At 45.3% G+C, this 17,191-nt stretch overlaps 1 protein-coding gene across 1 annotated transcript in view; it reads right to left on the bottom strand.

Moving 5' to 3' along the window:
- The window catches only part of DYNC1LI1 (dynein cytoplasmic 1 light intermediate chain 1), a 70,094-nt gene extending 55,325 nt beyond the window's left edge, over positions 1–14,769 (bottom strand). Inside the window, exon 1 of the mRNA XM_089690748.1 lies at positions 14,459–14,769. Within this exon, the coding sequence (XP_089546874.1) occupies positions 14,459–14,574 (116 nt within the window). The 5' untranslated portion in view covers positions 14,575–14,769. The remainder of the gene's footprint in view (positions 1–14,458) is intronic.
- Positions 14,770–17,191: the final 2,422 nt, after the last annotated feature.

Genomic DNA, 17,191 nt, shown 5'->3' with positions numbered 1-17,191 from the left:
CATCTACAATCTATGGTATAGATACTGCAATTTACACCATTTTTTTTACTATACAGCGCTGCGCTAGTTTAACTGACATTTGCATGGTCATGCAATACTGTACATAAATTAAATTTATGTCCTTTTTCTTTCACACAAATAGAGCTTTATTTCGGTGGTATATGATCACCTGTGCGCTTATTTTTCACCCTTATAAAAACAAAAAAAGTTTTGAAAAAAAAAGTTAAAAAAAAAAAAAAAAAAAAAAAAAGAAGATTTTCTAATTTGTCGTAAAAAAAAAATATCCAAAAACTGTGTGAGAAAGTTATAGGATCTACAAACTACGGTATAATGGAATTTACACAGTTTTTACTTTGACTGCCCATCACATTTGACGTGCTAAAATACCAGGACAGTATAAACACCCCCAAATGACCCCTTTTTGGAAAGTAGACACCCTAAGCTATCTGCCGAGAGGCATATTGAGTCCACGGAAGATTTATTTTTTCCACAAGTTTTTGTAAAATGACACAAACTTTTTTTTTGTTTTTATTTTACACAAAGTTGTCATTTAAATTATATATTTCTACACGGGTATATGTAGAGTTGCACCCCAAAATACATTCTGCTACTTCTTCCGAGTATGGGGATACCACGTGCGACACTTTTTGGGAGCCTAGCCACATATAGGAGCCTAAAATCCAATGACCACTTTGAAAGCCTGAAGGTGCGTAACTTCCTTATTTCACTTCCTCACTACCTATCACAGTCTCGGAGGCCCTGAAATGCCAGGACAGCACCAACCCCCCCCCCCCCCCAATGACCCCTTTTTGGAAAGTAGAAACCCCAAGGAATTTAAAAAGAGGCATGTTGAGTATTTTGCAGATCACATTTTTTTCTCACAAGGTTTTGTAATAGAAAAATGTTTTTCTTTTCTTTCTTCATCTGCAAAATACTCACTATGTCTCTTATCAAATTCTACTTTCCAAAAAGGGGTCATTTGGGGGGGGGGGGGGCGTTTGGTGCTATTCTGTCATTTCAGGGCCTTCGAAACTGTGATAGGTAGTCAGGAAGTGTAATGAGGAAACAAAGCCCTTTAAAAGATTGAAGATGCTTATTGGATTTTGGGGTCCTGTACTTGGCTAGACTGCCAAACAGTCTCTCACATGTGGTATCCCCATACTCAGGAGAAGTAGCAGAATGTATTTTGGGGAGTAATTCCACATATAACCATGGCATGTGTGAGCAATAAATAATTTAATTGACAATTTTGTGCTAAAATTTATTTTTTTTCCCAAAAACTTGTGGTAAAAAATGTAACTATTCTATTGACTCAACGTGCCTCTCAGCAAATAGTTTGTGGTGTCTACTTTCCAAAAAGGGGTCGTTTTGGGGGGTGGGGGCATTTTATGCTCAGCATTAGAAGTTTATGCCACACATCATCCACTCTAACCACCTAAAGATCAAGCCTTTTCTGATACTTTTTGTTCACATGGGGGAAAAAAAAATAATCAGTATTTTTTGCTAGGAAATAACTTTGAACCATCAAACATTGTATATATTTTTAAAGCAGATACCCTAATAAATAAAATGGAGGGTGCTCTAATTTATGTCACATAGTACTCACACAGCAAATTTAAGAAAAAAAAACAAACAAAAAAACAACTTTTTTTTTTACTTTTAATGAACAAAAACACAATATATTGGCCAATTATTTGGTAAATATAAAAGATGATGGTATGCCGAGTAAATAGATACCAAACATGACATGCTTTAAAACTGTGCATGCCCCGAGCAACGGCGACAAATGGCATACATTTTTAATATCCATAGGCAACACTTTAAAAACCTTTACAAGCTACCATTTTAGATTTACAGAGGGAGTCTAGTGCTCAAATTACTGCCCTTGATCTGACGTTCGAGGCGATACCTCACATGCATGGTGCAGCCGCTGTTTACATACCGGCACAGGGTCAACGCTCGCGCACGAGGGTGCAGGTGGGGGGAGTTAGGGTGGTTTTCTTTTTTTTTTTTTTTAATAAGTTATCTTGATTTTTTTTTAGTATTTTTACACTGTCATTCTTTTGAGAAATCTGGGGTCTATCAGACTCTGGATATCTCCTCTGCCCTTACATTATCTAATCTCACCAAGATCGGTGTGATCAGATGCTTTCCCAATTTACAAATGGCGCTGTTTATATCCTGCGAAACTGAAGTGATGAAATCCTCATAGCTTTCGATTTCTTAGACTAGAAATGATTGGCCCCATTCTGGTCTCCAATCAGCTATATGATCAGCTGGCAGAAACACCGGCAGCATTCTCAGGTTTCCCAGATGGCACAGGACTGCCCGAGAAGGCTGTGGAAGGCAGCGGGGGGCATCTTCTCCCGCTGCTTGTAAAACTGACACTGCAATTGCTGGGGGAGAAGGGGGGGGTAAGTGCAGGGGCTAATCCCACTAACGCTGTGTTTTTGGGGACACTATACTAATGTGAAAGCTGGTACACACAATGAGAATATCGGACAAATGGTTGTCTTTTTTTTTTTTTGCATACTAGTCTCATATGAAAAATGAATAGGTTACTAAAGTTACAAAAATTATCCTAAGACAGGATACAACTTCTGAAGTGATGTAATGTTTTGTATAGTATTGTAATGTATTGATCATTGGTCATCAGATTTTCTCATCTTGTGTACTAGGCATTAGACTCTAAGGCTGCATTCACACTTGAGCGTTTTGTAGCTTGAAGCTCAAACTAAAAAAATCCATTGTTCTCTATGGTGCCTGTTCACGCCTGATCACAGGAACAGGGACCATAGAGGACAACTGATTTTTTTTTTTTTTAAGTTTGAGCTTTTTTGGAGCTTCAAGCAACAAAACACTCAAGTGTGAATGCAGCCCGAGTTGAGTAGAAACGTCTGCAAAAACGTAACTACAGAAAGCCCAAATGTTTTCTTCTTTTAGTTTTCAATAGAGTGGGGAAGATTCAAAATATCTGTCACCCAATTTGGAGAGATGTGCCCTCACTTCCTGTCTGACACCAGGACATCAAAAACATTGTCAGAGGGTCTAACCCTTTGTCATTTTAATAAAAATGTGTTGGCAAAAATAAAACCCTTTCACACATTTTAACTTGAGTTGGGAAGGAACTATACAGTTGCAAGAAAAAGTATGTGAACCCCTTGGGATTACGTGGAGTTTTGCATGAATTGGGCATAAAATGTGCTCTGAACGTCATCTAAGTCACAACAATAGAAGAACACAGTCTGCTGAACATAATACTACACAAACATTAGATGTTGCCATGGTTTAATTGCACATAACATGTAAACATTCACAGTGCAGGGAGGAAAAAGTATGTGAACCTTTGGACTTAACTGGTTGACCCTCCTTTGGCAGCAATAACCTCAACCAAACGTTTCCTGTAGTTGCAGATCAGACCTGCACAATGATCTGGAGTAATTTTGGACCACTCCTCTTCACAAAACTGTTTCAGTGTAGCAATATTCTTGGGATGTCTGGTGTGAATCGCTCTCTTAAGGTCATGCCGCAGCATTTCAGTCGGGTTGAGGTCAGGACTCTGACTGGGCCACTCCAGAAGGCGTATTCTGTGCTGTTGTTTTGTTGAATTACTTGTATGCTTTGGGTCATTGTCCTGTTGCATCACCCATCCTCTGCGGAGCTTCAGTTGGCGGACAGATGGTCGTACGTTTTCCTGCAAAATGTCTTGATAAACTCTGGAATTAATTTTCCCATCAATGACAACAATCCGTCCAGGCCCTGAGGCAGCCCCAAACCATGATGCTCCCTCCGCCATGTTTTACAGTGGGGATGAGGTTTTGATGTTGGTGTGCTGTGCCTTTTTTTCGCCACACAGTGTTGTGTGTTCTTCCCAAACAACTCAATCTTGCTTTCATCTGTCCACAGTATATTTTGCCAGTAGTGCTGTGGAACATCCAGGTGCTCTTTTGCAAACTTCAAACGTGCTGCAATATTCTTTTTGGACAGCAATGGCTTCCTCCGTGGTGTCCTCCCATGTACTCCATTCTTGTTTAATGTTTTCCTTATTGTAGATGTGTCAACAAAAATGTTAGCATGTGCCAGAGATTTCTGTAGGTCTTTAGCTGACACTCTGGGATTCTTCTTTACCTCATGCAGCATTCTGCGCTGTGCTCTTGCAGTCATTTTTACAGGACGACCACGCCTAGGGAGAGTAGCAACAGTGCTAAACTTTGTCCATTTGTAGACAGTCTGTCTTACTGTGGACACATGAACATCAAGGCTTTTGGAGATACTTTTGTAACCCTTTCCAGCTTCATGCAAGTCAACAATTCTTGATCATAGGTATTCTGAGAGCTCTTTTCTGCGAGGCATGGTTCAACATCAGACAGTGCTTCTTGAAACCAGTAAACCCAAAACAGGTGTGTGTTTTTTAAGGGCAGGACAGCTGTCAGCAACACATCCAATATCATCACACTGATTGGAGTCAAGGTTGGCTCACTCCAGGCTCCAATTAGCTATGGGAGAAGTCATTAAGCTAGGGCCTCACATACTTTTTCCTCCCTGCACTGTGAATGTTTACATGTTATGTGCGATTAAACCATGGCAACATCTAATGTTTGTGTAGTATTATGTTCAGCAGACTGTGTTCTTCTATTGTTGTGACTTAGATGACGTTCAGAGCACATTTTATGCCCAATTCATGCAAAACTCCACGTAATCCCAAGGGGTTCACATACTTTTTCTTGCAACTGTATAACCTACCCACAGAGGTAAGAATACAATTTCCAGATCTAGCCATCCATTAATCTCGTCATGTCTCATGTTGTCTGAGTACGCGGAGCTCAGCAATGCAATACCGTAATAATCAGTTGGATCCTCAAACATTCATTACCCCCTCCTTTGGCCCAGACGCAAAGATGGTAATGCTGAATGGAAATATGATTTGTTAATAGGGCTGCCCTTGTAATAAGGATCATCGACAATCTTCCTGCTCTACTAACCATTTCCCCACTTCAGCGGTTAAACAGAGACGTTCATTTATAGGTCCGTTCCACACAAGAAGAGTGCCGGAGGGGAGGCAGATCATGGATCACAGTATACATAATGCATCTTATTTATGTGCTATAACAGAATAATTTTAATTATTAATGGAGGTACAGACCATAAACTGGAATCAAAAATCCTACAGGAAAATTATCAGATGTGTTTACCACTGACAATGACAACTAGTGTGACTTTCATATGACCGAACAATTCAGAATAAACTAGTTTTATCAGAAGACACACATGTGCTCCTCTTCCTTGGCAGGCAGAATCAACAAATGGACAACTGCAACAACACGGCTCTCTAATTATTCAGAACAAGATTATGAATAAAGATAGCCCCATACATGTATTATAAATATGAAGGATTTGGCTGTTCGGCACTTCTACAGAGGACAAAGAAAAACCATCATTAAGGATTGGCACCTTTGGGGAGCGAGTACACGAATTTGACAGGTAAACGCTCCCACTTCCACTGCAATTGCCAAGACCAGGGGTAGGCAAACCTGCGGCTCTCCAGCTGTTGCAGGACTACAAGTTCCATCATGCCTCTGCAAGTCATAGCTGTAACTGTCAATTTTGCAATGTCTCATGGGAAATGTAGTTCCACAACAGCTAGAGAGCTGCAGGTTGCCTACCCCTGGCCTAGACGATCGGAAGCGGAAGCTGTCTCCCCCCCCCCCCCCCCATAGTCTTCTGGGACAAGTGACAGGTTCCATAAGACTACGGGACCATTCACAAAGCTTCTCACACATGCGCAGTGGGCACCCGGCTATGAAGCCGCAAGCTATCACAGCCGAGTGAACACACTGAAGATGCCGGTGCCAGGGAGAAAAGATGGCCGGTGAAATCAGCAGTGGTGAGGACACCACTGGACCGAGGGACAGGCAAGTGTCTGTATAGTTTTTGTAGCTTCTGACAATCATTCCAAACAATTTGGTGCTATTCAAACCCCTGACACCAACGACGGGGCACTATTCCTCCCCCTGAAACCAATGACGGGGCACTATTCCTCCCCCTCACACCAATGACGGGGCACTATTCCTCCCCCTCACACCAATGACGGGGCACTATTCCTCCCCCTCACACCAATGACGGGGCACTATTCCTCCCCCTGACACCAATGACGGGGCACTATTCCTCCCCCTGACACCAATGACGGGGCACTATTCCTCCCCCTCACACCAATGACGGGGCACTATTCCTCCCCCTCACACCAATGACGGGGCACTATTCCTCCCCCTGACACCAATGACGGGGCACTATTCCTCCCCCTGACACCAATGACGGGGCACTATTCCTCCCCCTGACACCAATGACGGGGCACTATTCCTCCCCCTGACACCAATGACGGGACACTATTCCTCCCCCTGACACCAATGACGGGACACTATTCCTCCCCCTGACACCAATGACGGGACACTATTCCTCCCACAGACATTAATGACGGGGCACTATTCCTCCCACAGACACCAATGATGGGGCACTATTCCTCCCACAGACACCAATGATGGGGCACTATTCCTCCCACAGACACCAATGATGGGGCACTATTCCTCCCACAGACACCAATGATGGGACACCAATGACGGGGCACTATTCCTCCCCCTGACACCAATGACGGGGCACTATTCCTCCCCCTGACACCAATGACGGGGCACTATTCCTCCCCCTGACACCAATGACGGGGCACTATTCCTCCCCCTGACACCAATGACGGGGCACTATTCCTCCCCCTGACACCAATGACGGGGCACTATTCCTCCCCCTGACACCAATGACGGGGCACTATTCCTCCCCCTGACACCAATGACGGGACACTATTCCTCCCCCTGACACCAATGACGGGACACTATTCCTCCCCCTGACACCAATGACGGGACACTATTCCTCCCCCTGACACCAATGACGGGACACTATTCCTCCCCCTGACACCAATGACGGGACACTATTCCTCCCCCTGACACCAATGACGGGACACTATTCCTCCCCCTGACACCAATGACGGGACACTATTCCTCCCCCTGACACCAATGACGGGACACTATTCCTCCCCCTGACACCAATGACGGGACACTATTCCTCCCCCTGACACCAATGACGGGACACTATTCCTCCCCCTGACACCAATGACGGGACACTATTCCTCCCCCTGACACCAATGACGGGACACTATTCCTCCCCCTGACACCAATGACCGGATACTATTCCTCCCCCTGACACCAATGACGGGACACTATTCCTCCCCCTGACACCAATGACGGGACACTATTCCTCCCCCTGACACCAATGACGGGACACTATTCCTCCCCCTGACACCAATGACGGGACACTATTCCTCCCCCTGACACCAATGACGGGACACTATTCCTCCCCCTGACACCAATGACGGGACACTATTCCTCCCCCTGACACCAATGACGGGACACTATTCCTCCCCCTGACACCAATGACGGGACACTATTCCTCCCCCTGACACCAATGACGGGACACTATTCCTCCCACAGACACCAATGACGGGGCACTATTCCTCCCACAGACACCAATGACGGGGCACTATTCCTCCCACAGACACCAATGACGGGGCACTATTCCTCCCACAGACACCAATGACGGGGCACTATTCCTCCCACAGACACCAACGACGGGGCACTATTCCTCCCACAGACACCAATGATGGGACACTATTCCTTCCACAGACACCAATGACGGGACACTATTCCTCCCCCTGACACCAATGACGGGACACTATTCCTCCCCCTGAAACCAATGACGGGGCACTATTCCTCCCCCTGAAACCAATGACGGGGCACTATTCCTCCTCCTGAAACCAATGACGGGGCACTATTCCTCCCCCTGAAACCAATGACGGGGCACTATTTATCCTACCGACACCAATGATGGGGCACTATTCCTCCTAGTGACACCAATGATGGGGCACTATTCCTCCAACTAATACCATTGATGGGTCACTGTTCCTCCAATACTAATGATGGGGCACTATTCCTTCCACTGATACCAATCATGGGGCACTATTCATCCCACTGATACCATTGATGGGTCAATATTCCTCCAACTAATACTAATGATGGGGTACTATTCTTCCTACTAATACCAATGATGGGGCACTATTCACCCCACAAATAGCACTGATGGATCACTATTCCTCCTAGTAATACCAATGATGGGGCACTATTCACCCCACTAATAGCACTGATGGATCACGATTCCTCCTAGTAATACCAATGATGGGGCACTATTCCTCCCACTGACACCAAATGATAGGGCACTGTTTCTCCCACTGACACCAAATGATAGGGCACTGTTCCTCCCACTGACACCAAATGATAGGGCACTGTTTCTCCCACTGACACCAAATGATAGGGCACTGTTCCTCCCACTGACACCAAATGACAGGGCACTGTTCCTCCCACTGACACCAATGACGGGGCACTGTTCCTCCCACTGACACCAATGACGGGGCACTGTTCCTCCCACTGACACCAATGACGGGGCACTGTTCCTCCCACTGACACCAATGACGGGGCACTGTTCCTCCCACTGACACCAATGACGGGGCACTGTTCCTCCCACTGACACCAATGACGGGGCACTGTTCCTTCTCCCACTGACTACAAACACCATGTAATTTTTTTTTACTCCTGACGCTGAGACATTTTCTATTCCCACTGGGCCCTCCGGCCCTCCTAAGGTCTAAAAGACAGTAAACCAGCCCTTTGTTTAGAAAGTTTGGAGACCCCTGTAGTAGAAGGATGAAGCCTGCCTTTTAGTTAAACGATTATCATTGTGCACCATTAAAACCTTCCTGCCACCGGTTTCCTAACAACCAATGACACCATCAGTTGATAAGGAGAACATTGGGCACCTGACAATATCCCTGTTTGCTCTTTTCCTGCCTCCTTCCATCAGCACTGGGGTCATAATAGCTGAGTGAGGGAGAGAAAGTGAGAGAAGAGAAACATTGGCGTACTAGTCTGTACCAGAATGCAAAGGTGTATTTGCTTTGGAAGAATAAATCACTTACGTTGGGTGCTCTACATCTGTAGATGTTGCTGCATTATATAAAACTGTTAGTTTTCTTTTTTTTACATTTTAGCCTGGGTTCACACTGATGTGGTGCGGAATTCACAGTGGTTTCTGTGCGAATTCTGCACCGTATCACAATCCCACCCAATTCATGTGAACCGCTGAGGGTGTTTATGTCAACAACACCCTGAAATCAGTCAGCAAAATGCGGTGCGATGTGCAGAATCTGATCGCATGAGTGTGAATACCCATGCAATTCTAGTGCAGACCAAAAAAAGGGTCCTGTACCTTTTTGGTGCGGATGCGGTGCGATCTGAGCCATTCAAAATGTATGGCTCAAATCGCAACGCAAAGAATTCACATGTGATTTGCACAGCAATGCAGTGCGGTTCCTGTGCGAATCACATGCGATATGCCGCACTGCACAAGTGTGAACCCAGGCTTAGAATAGGGGGTGCCTGGAAATCGTTCAGGATTTTAAAGTGTGCCTTGACTGGTTGAAAAACACTGGCATAGATATCACTTTAAAGAAAACCTTGACAACTGTGAAAACATTATGGTGTTTTATTCACAGAACCATACCCCTCTGGAGAAACGTTACAATTTATTTTCATTCCTGAGCTCAGAGCAGAACATTTCCACACTGATACATTGTATACTTTTAACTTACTGGCCAGTGCAGAGTTCCCCTCACTGTTACTTTGTACATTTCTAAAGTAACGACTGCCTACTGGCAGGTGATAAATAGTGAATGTGTGTGTTCTTAAAGCAGAGCTCCACCCAAAAGGGAAGTTCTGCTTTAAGGACAGCTACCTCGCTCCCCATTAAGGATTGGCACCTTTGGGGAGTGGGCACCCGAATTTGACAGGTACCCGCTCCCACTTCCTAGGCGCTCAGAAATGGAAGGTGTCCTCCCTCCCTCTAGTCTTTTGGGACATGTGACAGGTCCCAGAAGACTACAGGACCATTCATGAAGTGAAGCGCTACTCGCGCATGCACAGTGCGTACCTGACTATGAAGCCACAAGCCATCACAGCCAGGTGCCCACACTGAAGATGCTGGCCTCCAGGAATCCAGGATGGCCGGTGAAACAAGCTGCTGGGGACACACCACGGGACCGAGGAACAGGTAAGTGGCTGTTTTTTAAAAGTCAGCAGCTACAGTTTTTGTAGCTGCTGACTTTTTTTTTCTATAGGTTGAGTGGAACGCTGCTTTAAGGCTACTTTCACACTGATGTGGTTGCGGTACATTTTCAATATGACATTCGACTCAAAAACTGCACCAAAAACGTACCAGGTGGGTTTTTTTTTTATCGCACCAAAAATGCAGCAAGCAGGACTTTGAAAAACACTCCTGACCTGCAATGGATCAATGCAAAGTGTTCCAACTGGAATACCATATATTCCAAGGAATAGGTCACACCTCCTTCTTCTGCTTTATTTTACGCAAAAGCAGAAGAAAAACAGATCAGTGTGAAAGCAGCCTCAGTGAATTAACTAACAATTTATCTTTTTTTTTTTTGCAGTATTTATCTCACATTCGATATTTTACTTTGATGAATTGACTCTTATCTTATACGATATTTCTGAAAAATGGGTCACGTTACCTTTCTTATTACATGCAAAATCCTTTAGAGAATTGACCCCAATGTATTTTACTGGCAGGATCACCAGGTGAAAAAAAAAAAAAAAAAAAAAAAAAAAGGGAAAAAGCCTGAACAAAAAGAAAAACTTGTGCAGCCACCACATCTTAGGACTGGTAAACTGCAAGAGTTTACATTTCTTTTTAGGTTTAGCAATACTTTATTTTTTTCCCTTAGGAAACACTTTAGAACCCCAACACTACACAGGGTTCCATTCAAGAACATAAGCTATGGTATACAACCATTAGGCCTCATTTACACAGGTGGCAGTCTCTACTATCCCTATGAAAATTAATCAGAGGATCACCTTTCAGAGGGCAGCAGAGCAGCAGCTTCTTTCAGGCATTTGTTTTTTTTCAGATGCAACTGCTGCAAAGTTTACTTGGCATTGTGAGTTTCATAGGCTGCACCGCCTGTCCAACTCCCCAACTGAAGTCTGCTCAAGAAAATGAGGCTGCCAACATAAATTTACTGCGGCTACAAAACAAAGCATCATGGACGCAGTATGTGTACTGACACATCCAGCTGCCATGGTAGGTAGGTTTTAGGTGGGCAGTTGGGGTTGGTAAAAAAAAAAAAACAGCACATATCAACCGACTTGTTTTTAGTGCCCCTTTGCTGTAAACAAGGCCTTAAAGTAGTTAAGGTGAAAAATGTTTTGCCAATCCCCGTGCCCCCCCCCCCCCCCATGTATAACACTATGGCAACTGCAGATCAACCTGAGGATAAAATGGCAGCTTCCTTGGCTGTAAATGAGGTTAGCAGGTCTGATATTTAAAGGCCAAAGTCACCTTTTACACAAAAAAAAAACAATAAATGGACAACTTTTTGAAGGAAAAAAAATGAGCATTTTTTTTTTACTCTGTAGTCTGTAAGATATTGTATGGGTGATCAGCAAACCACGGGTGCAATACCAGGCTCCTGAAGGCACTCAGTACAGCTGTCTACCTGTACTCCGTACAGACAGGCAATTACTGTATAGCAGGAAGAGTCAATGAACTATGAGGATGCTCACCAGTGCCCTCACAGTTCACTGAAAACTTCAAGCCATCGGTCACGGAGACCAACGGTAGATGTAGTTTATTCATTCACAGGTGGAGCCCCACATGGCCTCGCTGTGTTTAAATTTTGACAGCAGATGCAGGGAGATGATCCCCGGCCACTGTCACGGAGGAGGAAATCTGGGGGAGAGGAAGCAGAGCTGGAACATGTTACATGATCCAAAGGTGAACTTTTCCTTTATGGCAAAGGGCCAGTTTACTGTCTTTTAAACTTTGGGGGGGGGGGGGTCGTACTGTGCCCATTGGAATTAGAAAATGTCCCAGTGTCAGTGGTAGCAAACAATTCCGCAGGCTTGGTGGTCAGCAGGAGTAAAAAAAATTACAAAACACATGAGGTTAGTATGAAGAGGGAAAATGCCCCCATCATTGCTATCGATGGCAGCAATAGCGCCCAATCATTGGTGTCAGCGGAAGAAATAGTGCCCAATTGTTGGTGTCATTGGGAGGAATAATGCCCCATCATTGCGGTCAGTGAAGAGAATTATGTCCCACTACTGATGTCAGTGGACGGAAAGGTGACTTAACTGTGTTGACAATGTGAGGAATAGCGTCTCATATCAGTGGGAGGAATAAAGCTTCAAGGGCCGGATAAAGGCAAGCAAAAGGCCACATCCAGCCTGCGGGCCACAGTTTGGAGACCACTGCTTTAAGGCCTCATGAACACATTCGTTTAGGCCCATCACTGTCCAATCTCTATGTTTTCAGGCACCTGGGAGGACAGATGCAGCGGCCAGCCCTGTCAAAATCTATGACAGGCTGAAATACATGGCAGCTGGTTTCTGTACTTAGTGGTATTCGCATTTAGGAGCGTAAGGCCAGAACGCAGGAATTCTGCTCAGTACAAGGTCCAGCCGCCAAGTATATCAGCCTGTCAGCCGAGCCTCCCTGAAAACAATGTGGTTTGATGCTGAAAAGCCTAACCACCTGTGTGAATAAGGCCTTAAAGCAGAACTCCTATTGTTTGATGGCAGCTTCTACCAAGGAAGCTGCCATCTTAGCCTCTGATTTTCAACTGCAATAGTCCTGCACATGTGATCAGTTATGACACCAACCATTTGATGGTTTGACAGTTTGGTTGAGATCACAACTAATCTGACAGTTACATTCCTGGCATGTGCTGAGATTATAACTGTTAAATCACTGTGTTTAGTTCCGTTTTAATGTGCAAGAATTTCCTCACACTATCATCATTAAACCATTACAACCTACACTAACCGACCACTTTATTAGGTTCACCTGTTAAATTGCCTGGTAGCACAAATTGCTAATCAGACAATCACAGCAGCAACTCAATGAATTTAGGCACGTTGACGTTGTGAAGACAAACCGAGCATCAGAATGGGGAAGAAAGGGGATTTAAGTGACTTTGAATGCGACATGGTTGTTGGTGCCAGACAGGCTAAGTATTTCAAGTATTTACTTCTGACCTACTGGGATTTTCACACACAACCATCTCTAGGGTTTACAGAGAATGGTCCAAAAAAAGAGAAAATATCCAGTAGGTGGCAGTTGTGTGGACAAAAATGCATTGTTGATGTCAGAGGAGAATGGGCAGAATGGTTGCTGCGACATTCAGATGGTAGGGTCAGAATTTGGTGTAAACAACATGAAAGCATAGATCCATCCTGCCTTGTATCAATTCAGGCTGCTGGTGGTGGTGTAATGGTGTGGGGGATATTTTCTTGGCACTAGCAAGGTGTACCTAATAAAGTGGCCGGTGAGCAGAGGCAGACTGAAAAATCATGGGGCCCCCGGGCAATAGGGGGATCATGGGGCCCGTGTCCTTGCCCAAACTCTAAAAAGCCTATGAAAAAGGTACCAGGGGCATCTCATGGGGCCCCCTACTGACCTCGGGCAGTGCCGAGTTTCCAAATGGTCAGTCCGCCCCTGCCGGTGAGTTTATAACAAAATACTACAAAAGGGAGGATCTGCTCTGTGTGAGAAACTTCATAAATAAGGGACACTGGTCACACAGAGAATGTTTTCTGGGGTCCTTCCACTGATCAGAGAGCACGCTGGGGCCCCTCCACTGCACAGAGAGGTGCACCACGCTGGGGCCCCTCCACTGCACAGAGAGGCGCACCACGCTGGGGCCCCTCCACTGCACAGAGAGGCGCACCACGCTGGGGCCCCTCCACTGCTCAGAGAGGCGCACCACGCTGGGGCCCCTCAACTGGTCACACACAGTGAGCACACTGTGTGTGACCAACCACTGGTCACACACAGTGAGCAGTCTAAGGGCCCCTCAAATGAAAACAAACACAGGAAACCCCGCCCATCTGTCACTCAGACTGCCCAATTCCAAGAGCCTGCGCACCTGTACCATCTGACAGGTAAAGCGCGTTCCCGTGTCTTGTAGCTCCCTAGCCACGCACAGGTAAGGCGCGCCCCCGGCCCCTAGAAGCGTCTAGGCGTCTCTCCTGCACAGCACCTGTCTGCCATGGACCGGCAGTGTGTTTACCCTCTCTGTGTAACGTGCAGCAATGAGAATGGCAGCCTGTCAAGAAGAGAAAGGGTTAAGCAGACAGGGTCCCCTACCCCCCACCCCGGCCCCCTATAGAACATGTCACACGAGCTCGGCATAACGGTCTGGGCCGGCTAATGAATGAACAGCGGCGAGGGTCCCCCGGCCTCCACGGCTGTCCTTCCCCTAGCACACTATTACACAATGCCAGCTACTGACCACAGGTTCTGTCCATCCTCATCCTCACTGGCCGCCGCCCCGCTGTGGCTGTTCCCATAGCCAGCATTGAAGCTGGAGGATGGAGACGAGTAAGAGGCGGCTCTCCCCGCTGCCATCCTAGCGCTCCTTTCCTATGACAGCTGTGTGTGCGGTGATTAGACAGCTTCTCTGCGGAACACCCCCCTCCAGGATTTGGTCTCGACCACCCTTCCGCTGAATAGACAAGGCGCGGTCCCCGGGAAGAAGAACCAGGAGCCCTATGGAGGGGAGGAGGCAGGCGGGAGACAGGAGCACTGGGCGGGGCTGGGACGCAAGGCATGGCGGAGGTGACGTAGTGGCGGCGGTGTGACTCCGCCCACTCAATGTGACTGCTGGATGCTGAATCACCGGCATCCATTCCACACTGTGACCAGGACTATGGACGGTCATTGTATGGGGGTGGGGGGCAGTATTAAAGTGTCTGAGACAAGTTCTATCGAAACCAGTGCTGTTACCCATAGCAACCAACCAGTCACTCTCTTTTATCTTCAGCTTATAAAATGAAATGCTGATTGGTTGTTTTCTAGTTGAGACAAACTTTGTCTCAGACACTTTTTTAGCTCCCCCACCCCTCAGTATTTATCTCTGTGTTCTTAAACTCTACCAAGGCTAGGTTCACATTTCTGCAAGTGGGGAACGTGTGAAATCGCACACCTCCCTGACCTGCAGAGAAACGCGCTGCACTTTAGCAGATGCACAGCGTTGCCATTCATCACAACCCAATGCATCCGCAGTCGTGGCGTGATTTCACATGCGCTAAGGCCACACCAGCATAATGCTGCAGCACCGCCTTTTTTTTTTTTGTGCGTCTCAGTGGTGTGGTTTTGGAGCAGTATCATTCATTTTGAATGGGCTCTACGCTATAAAAACATGCCAAAGAAGCTCATTTTGGTGCTGAATCAGATGCGTTTTGCATTTGCGTTTTTTGTTGCATGACACTCATGGCAATATCACATCATGTTTGGGGTGCCAGTAAAAAATGTGGCACCGTAAGTACATTGCATGTTTTGCTGCAATTCTAGTATAGCAGGCAGAATCGTCTGTTTCTGCCCACAATTCCAATATGCGCAGGTGTGAATGAGGCCATCGTAGGGTGCTGCAGCGATTTTAAAAAAGGATTGGGGACTTCTTTCCCCACGGTAGGGAAGCCCATTGAAATGAATGGACTGTTCTACCAGCGACGTGCTGCGCAAACCCGGCTCCGTTCACACCTGAGCGTACTGGAATTGCAGACTGAATTGCACAATTCTGCCTGCGATTCCAGATTCACAGCATGCTGGCGTTGCCATCATTTTTTAATGGCACTCCAATCACAGTGCAATTTTGCAGCAATTGTCATATGACCAAACACGTGCAAATTGTGGAAAAACAAATGCAAAATACACCTGGCTGAGTGTCAAAATTTAGTACATGAGCTTTTTTTGGAGTGGAGGGAGCCTGTTCAAAATGAATGGTGCCACCCCAACAATACACAAAAAATGTGACCCTCCCACATGGAAGAAAAATTATATTTTAAATATGTTTTTAAAAAATATTCTCTCCAAATATATTGACATATATTTGAAATACTACAACATTGGCCATATTCTATAGATATATATAAACTGTATGTTGAAATGTGTTTTTATTACAAAATATTTTTAAAACATTTTCAAATATAGTGTATGTCTTTAAAAATACAAATCTACATTTTTGGAATGCATTTACAAATATATGTAAAAATATATGTTAAAATTACTTTTGTAAAAAAAAAAAATCTGAAGAATATATTTTAAAAATACATATTTTTAAAAATATTTTTCATATATTTTGTAATATATAAAAAACACATTTCAACATGCACTGTGTGTGTATGTGTGTATGTATGTAATATATATATATATAAAAAAATTTTAATATATTGAATATGGCCAAAATTGTAGCATTTCAAATATATGTCAATATATTTGGTAAGAATATTTTAAAAATATATTTCAAATATATTTTTCTTCCATATGTGCTGCAGCATCGCTCAGGTGTGAACAGGGCTTGACTGGAGCCTTACTCTGTGCTAGCCCAAGTACTTCTAGATAGCTTGTATACAAGTTCATACTACCCCAGATGGCTCCACGCTTTGCCATACCAAACAGCATATCCAGTGATCCAAAGATTGTGGATTGCAGCACAACCAGCAGTGTGCATTAACCACTTGCCTACCAGGCACTTATACCCCCTTCCTTACCAGGCCAATTTTCAGCTTTCAGCGCTGTCACACTTTGACAATTATGCAGCACTGATAGGCAGCACTAATGAGGTGGCACAGAAAGGCAGCACTGATGAGCTGGCATTGATGATGGGCACTGACTAGCGGCACTACTGGGTGGCACTGGTGGGCACTGGTGAGTGGCACTGATGGGCACTTGTAGGCGGCACTGATGGGCACTTGTGGGTGGAACTGCTGGGTGGCACTGCTGTACACTGATCATCAGTGCTGATCTCTGCTCTGACAACTGCCGGTTCTCGGCATACTTTCCTCACACTCTGACAGCGTGAGGAAAGTGCAGCTGAAAACTGGCAATTGCATTTTCCGGTGATCAGCGTGTAACTGGACATGGCTGATCATGTGGTAAAAGGCCGCTGTGATTGGCCTTTTACCACATCACGTGATCAGCTGTGTCTGTAGGACACAGCGATCATGACGGTCGCCAGATGCGC

This window comes from Staurois parvus, unplaced genomic scaffold (genome assembly GCF_062004578.1).
Source record: "Staurois parvus isolate SC_StPar_1 unplaced genomic scaffold, SC_StPar_1.0 ptg000021l, whole genome shotgun sequence".
NCBI lineage: Eukaryota > Metazoa > Chordata > Amphibia > Anura > Ranidae > Staurois > Staurois parvus.
The sequence above is the reverse complement of the archived record's forward strand: the minus strand, read 5'-3'. Positions and strand labels throughout refer to the sequence as shown.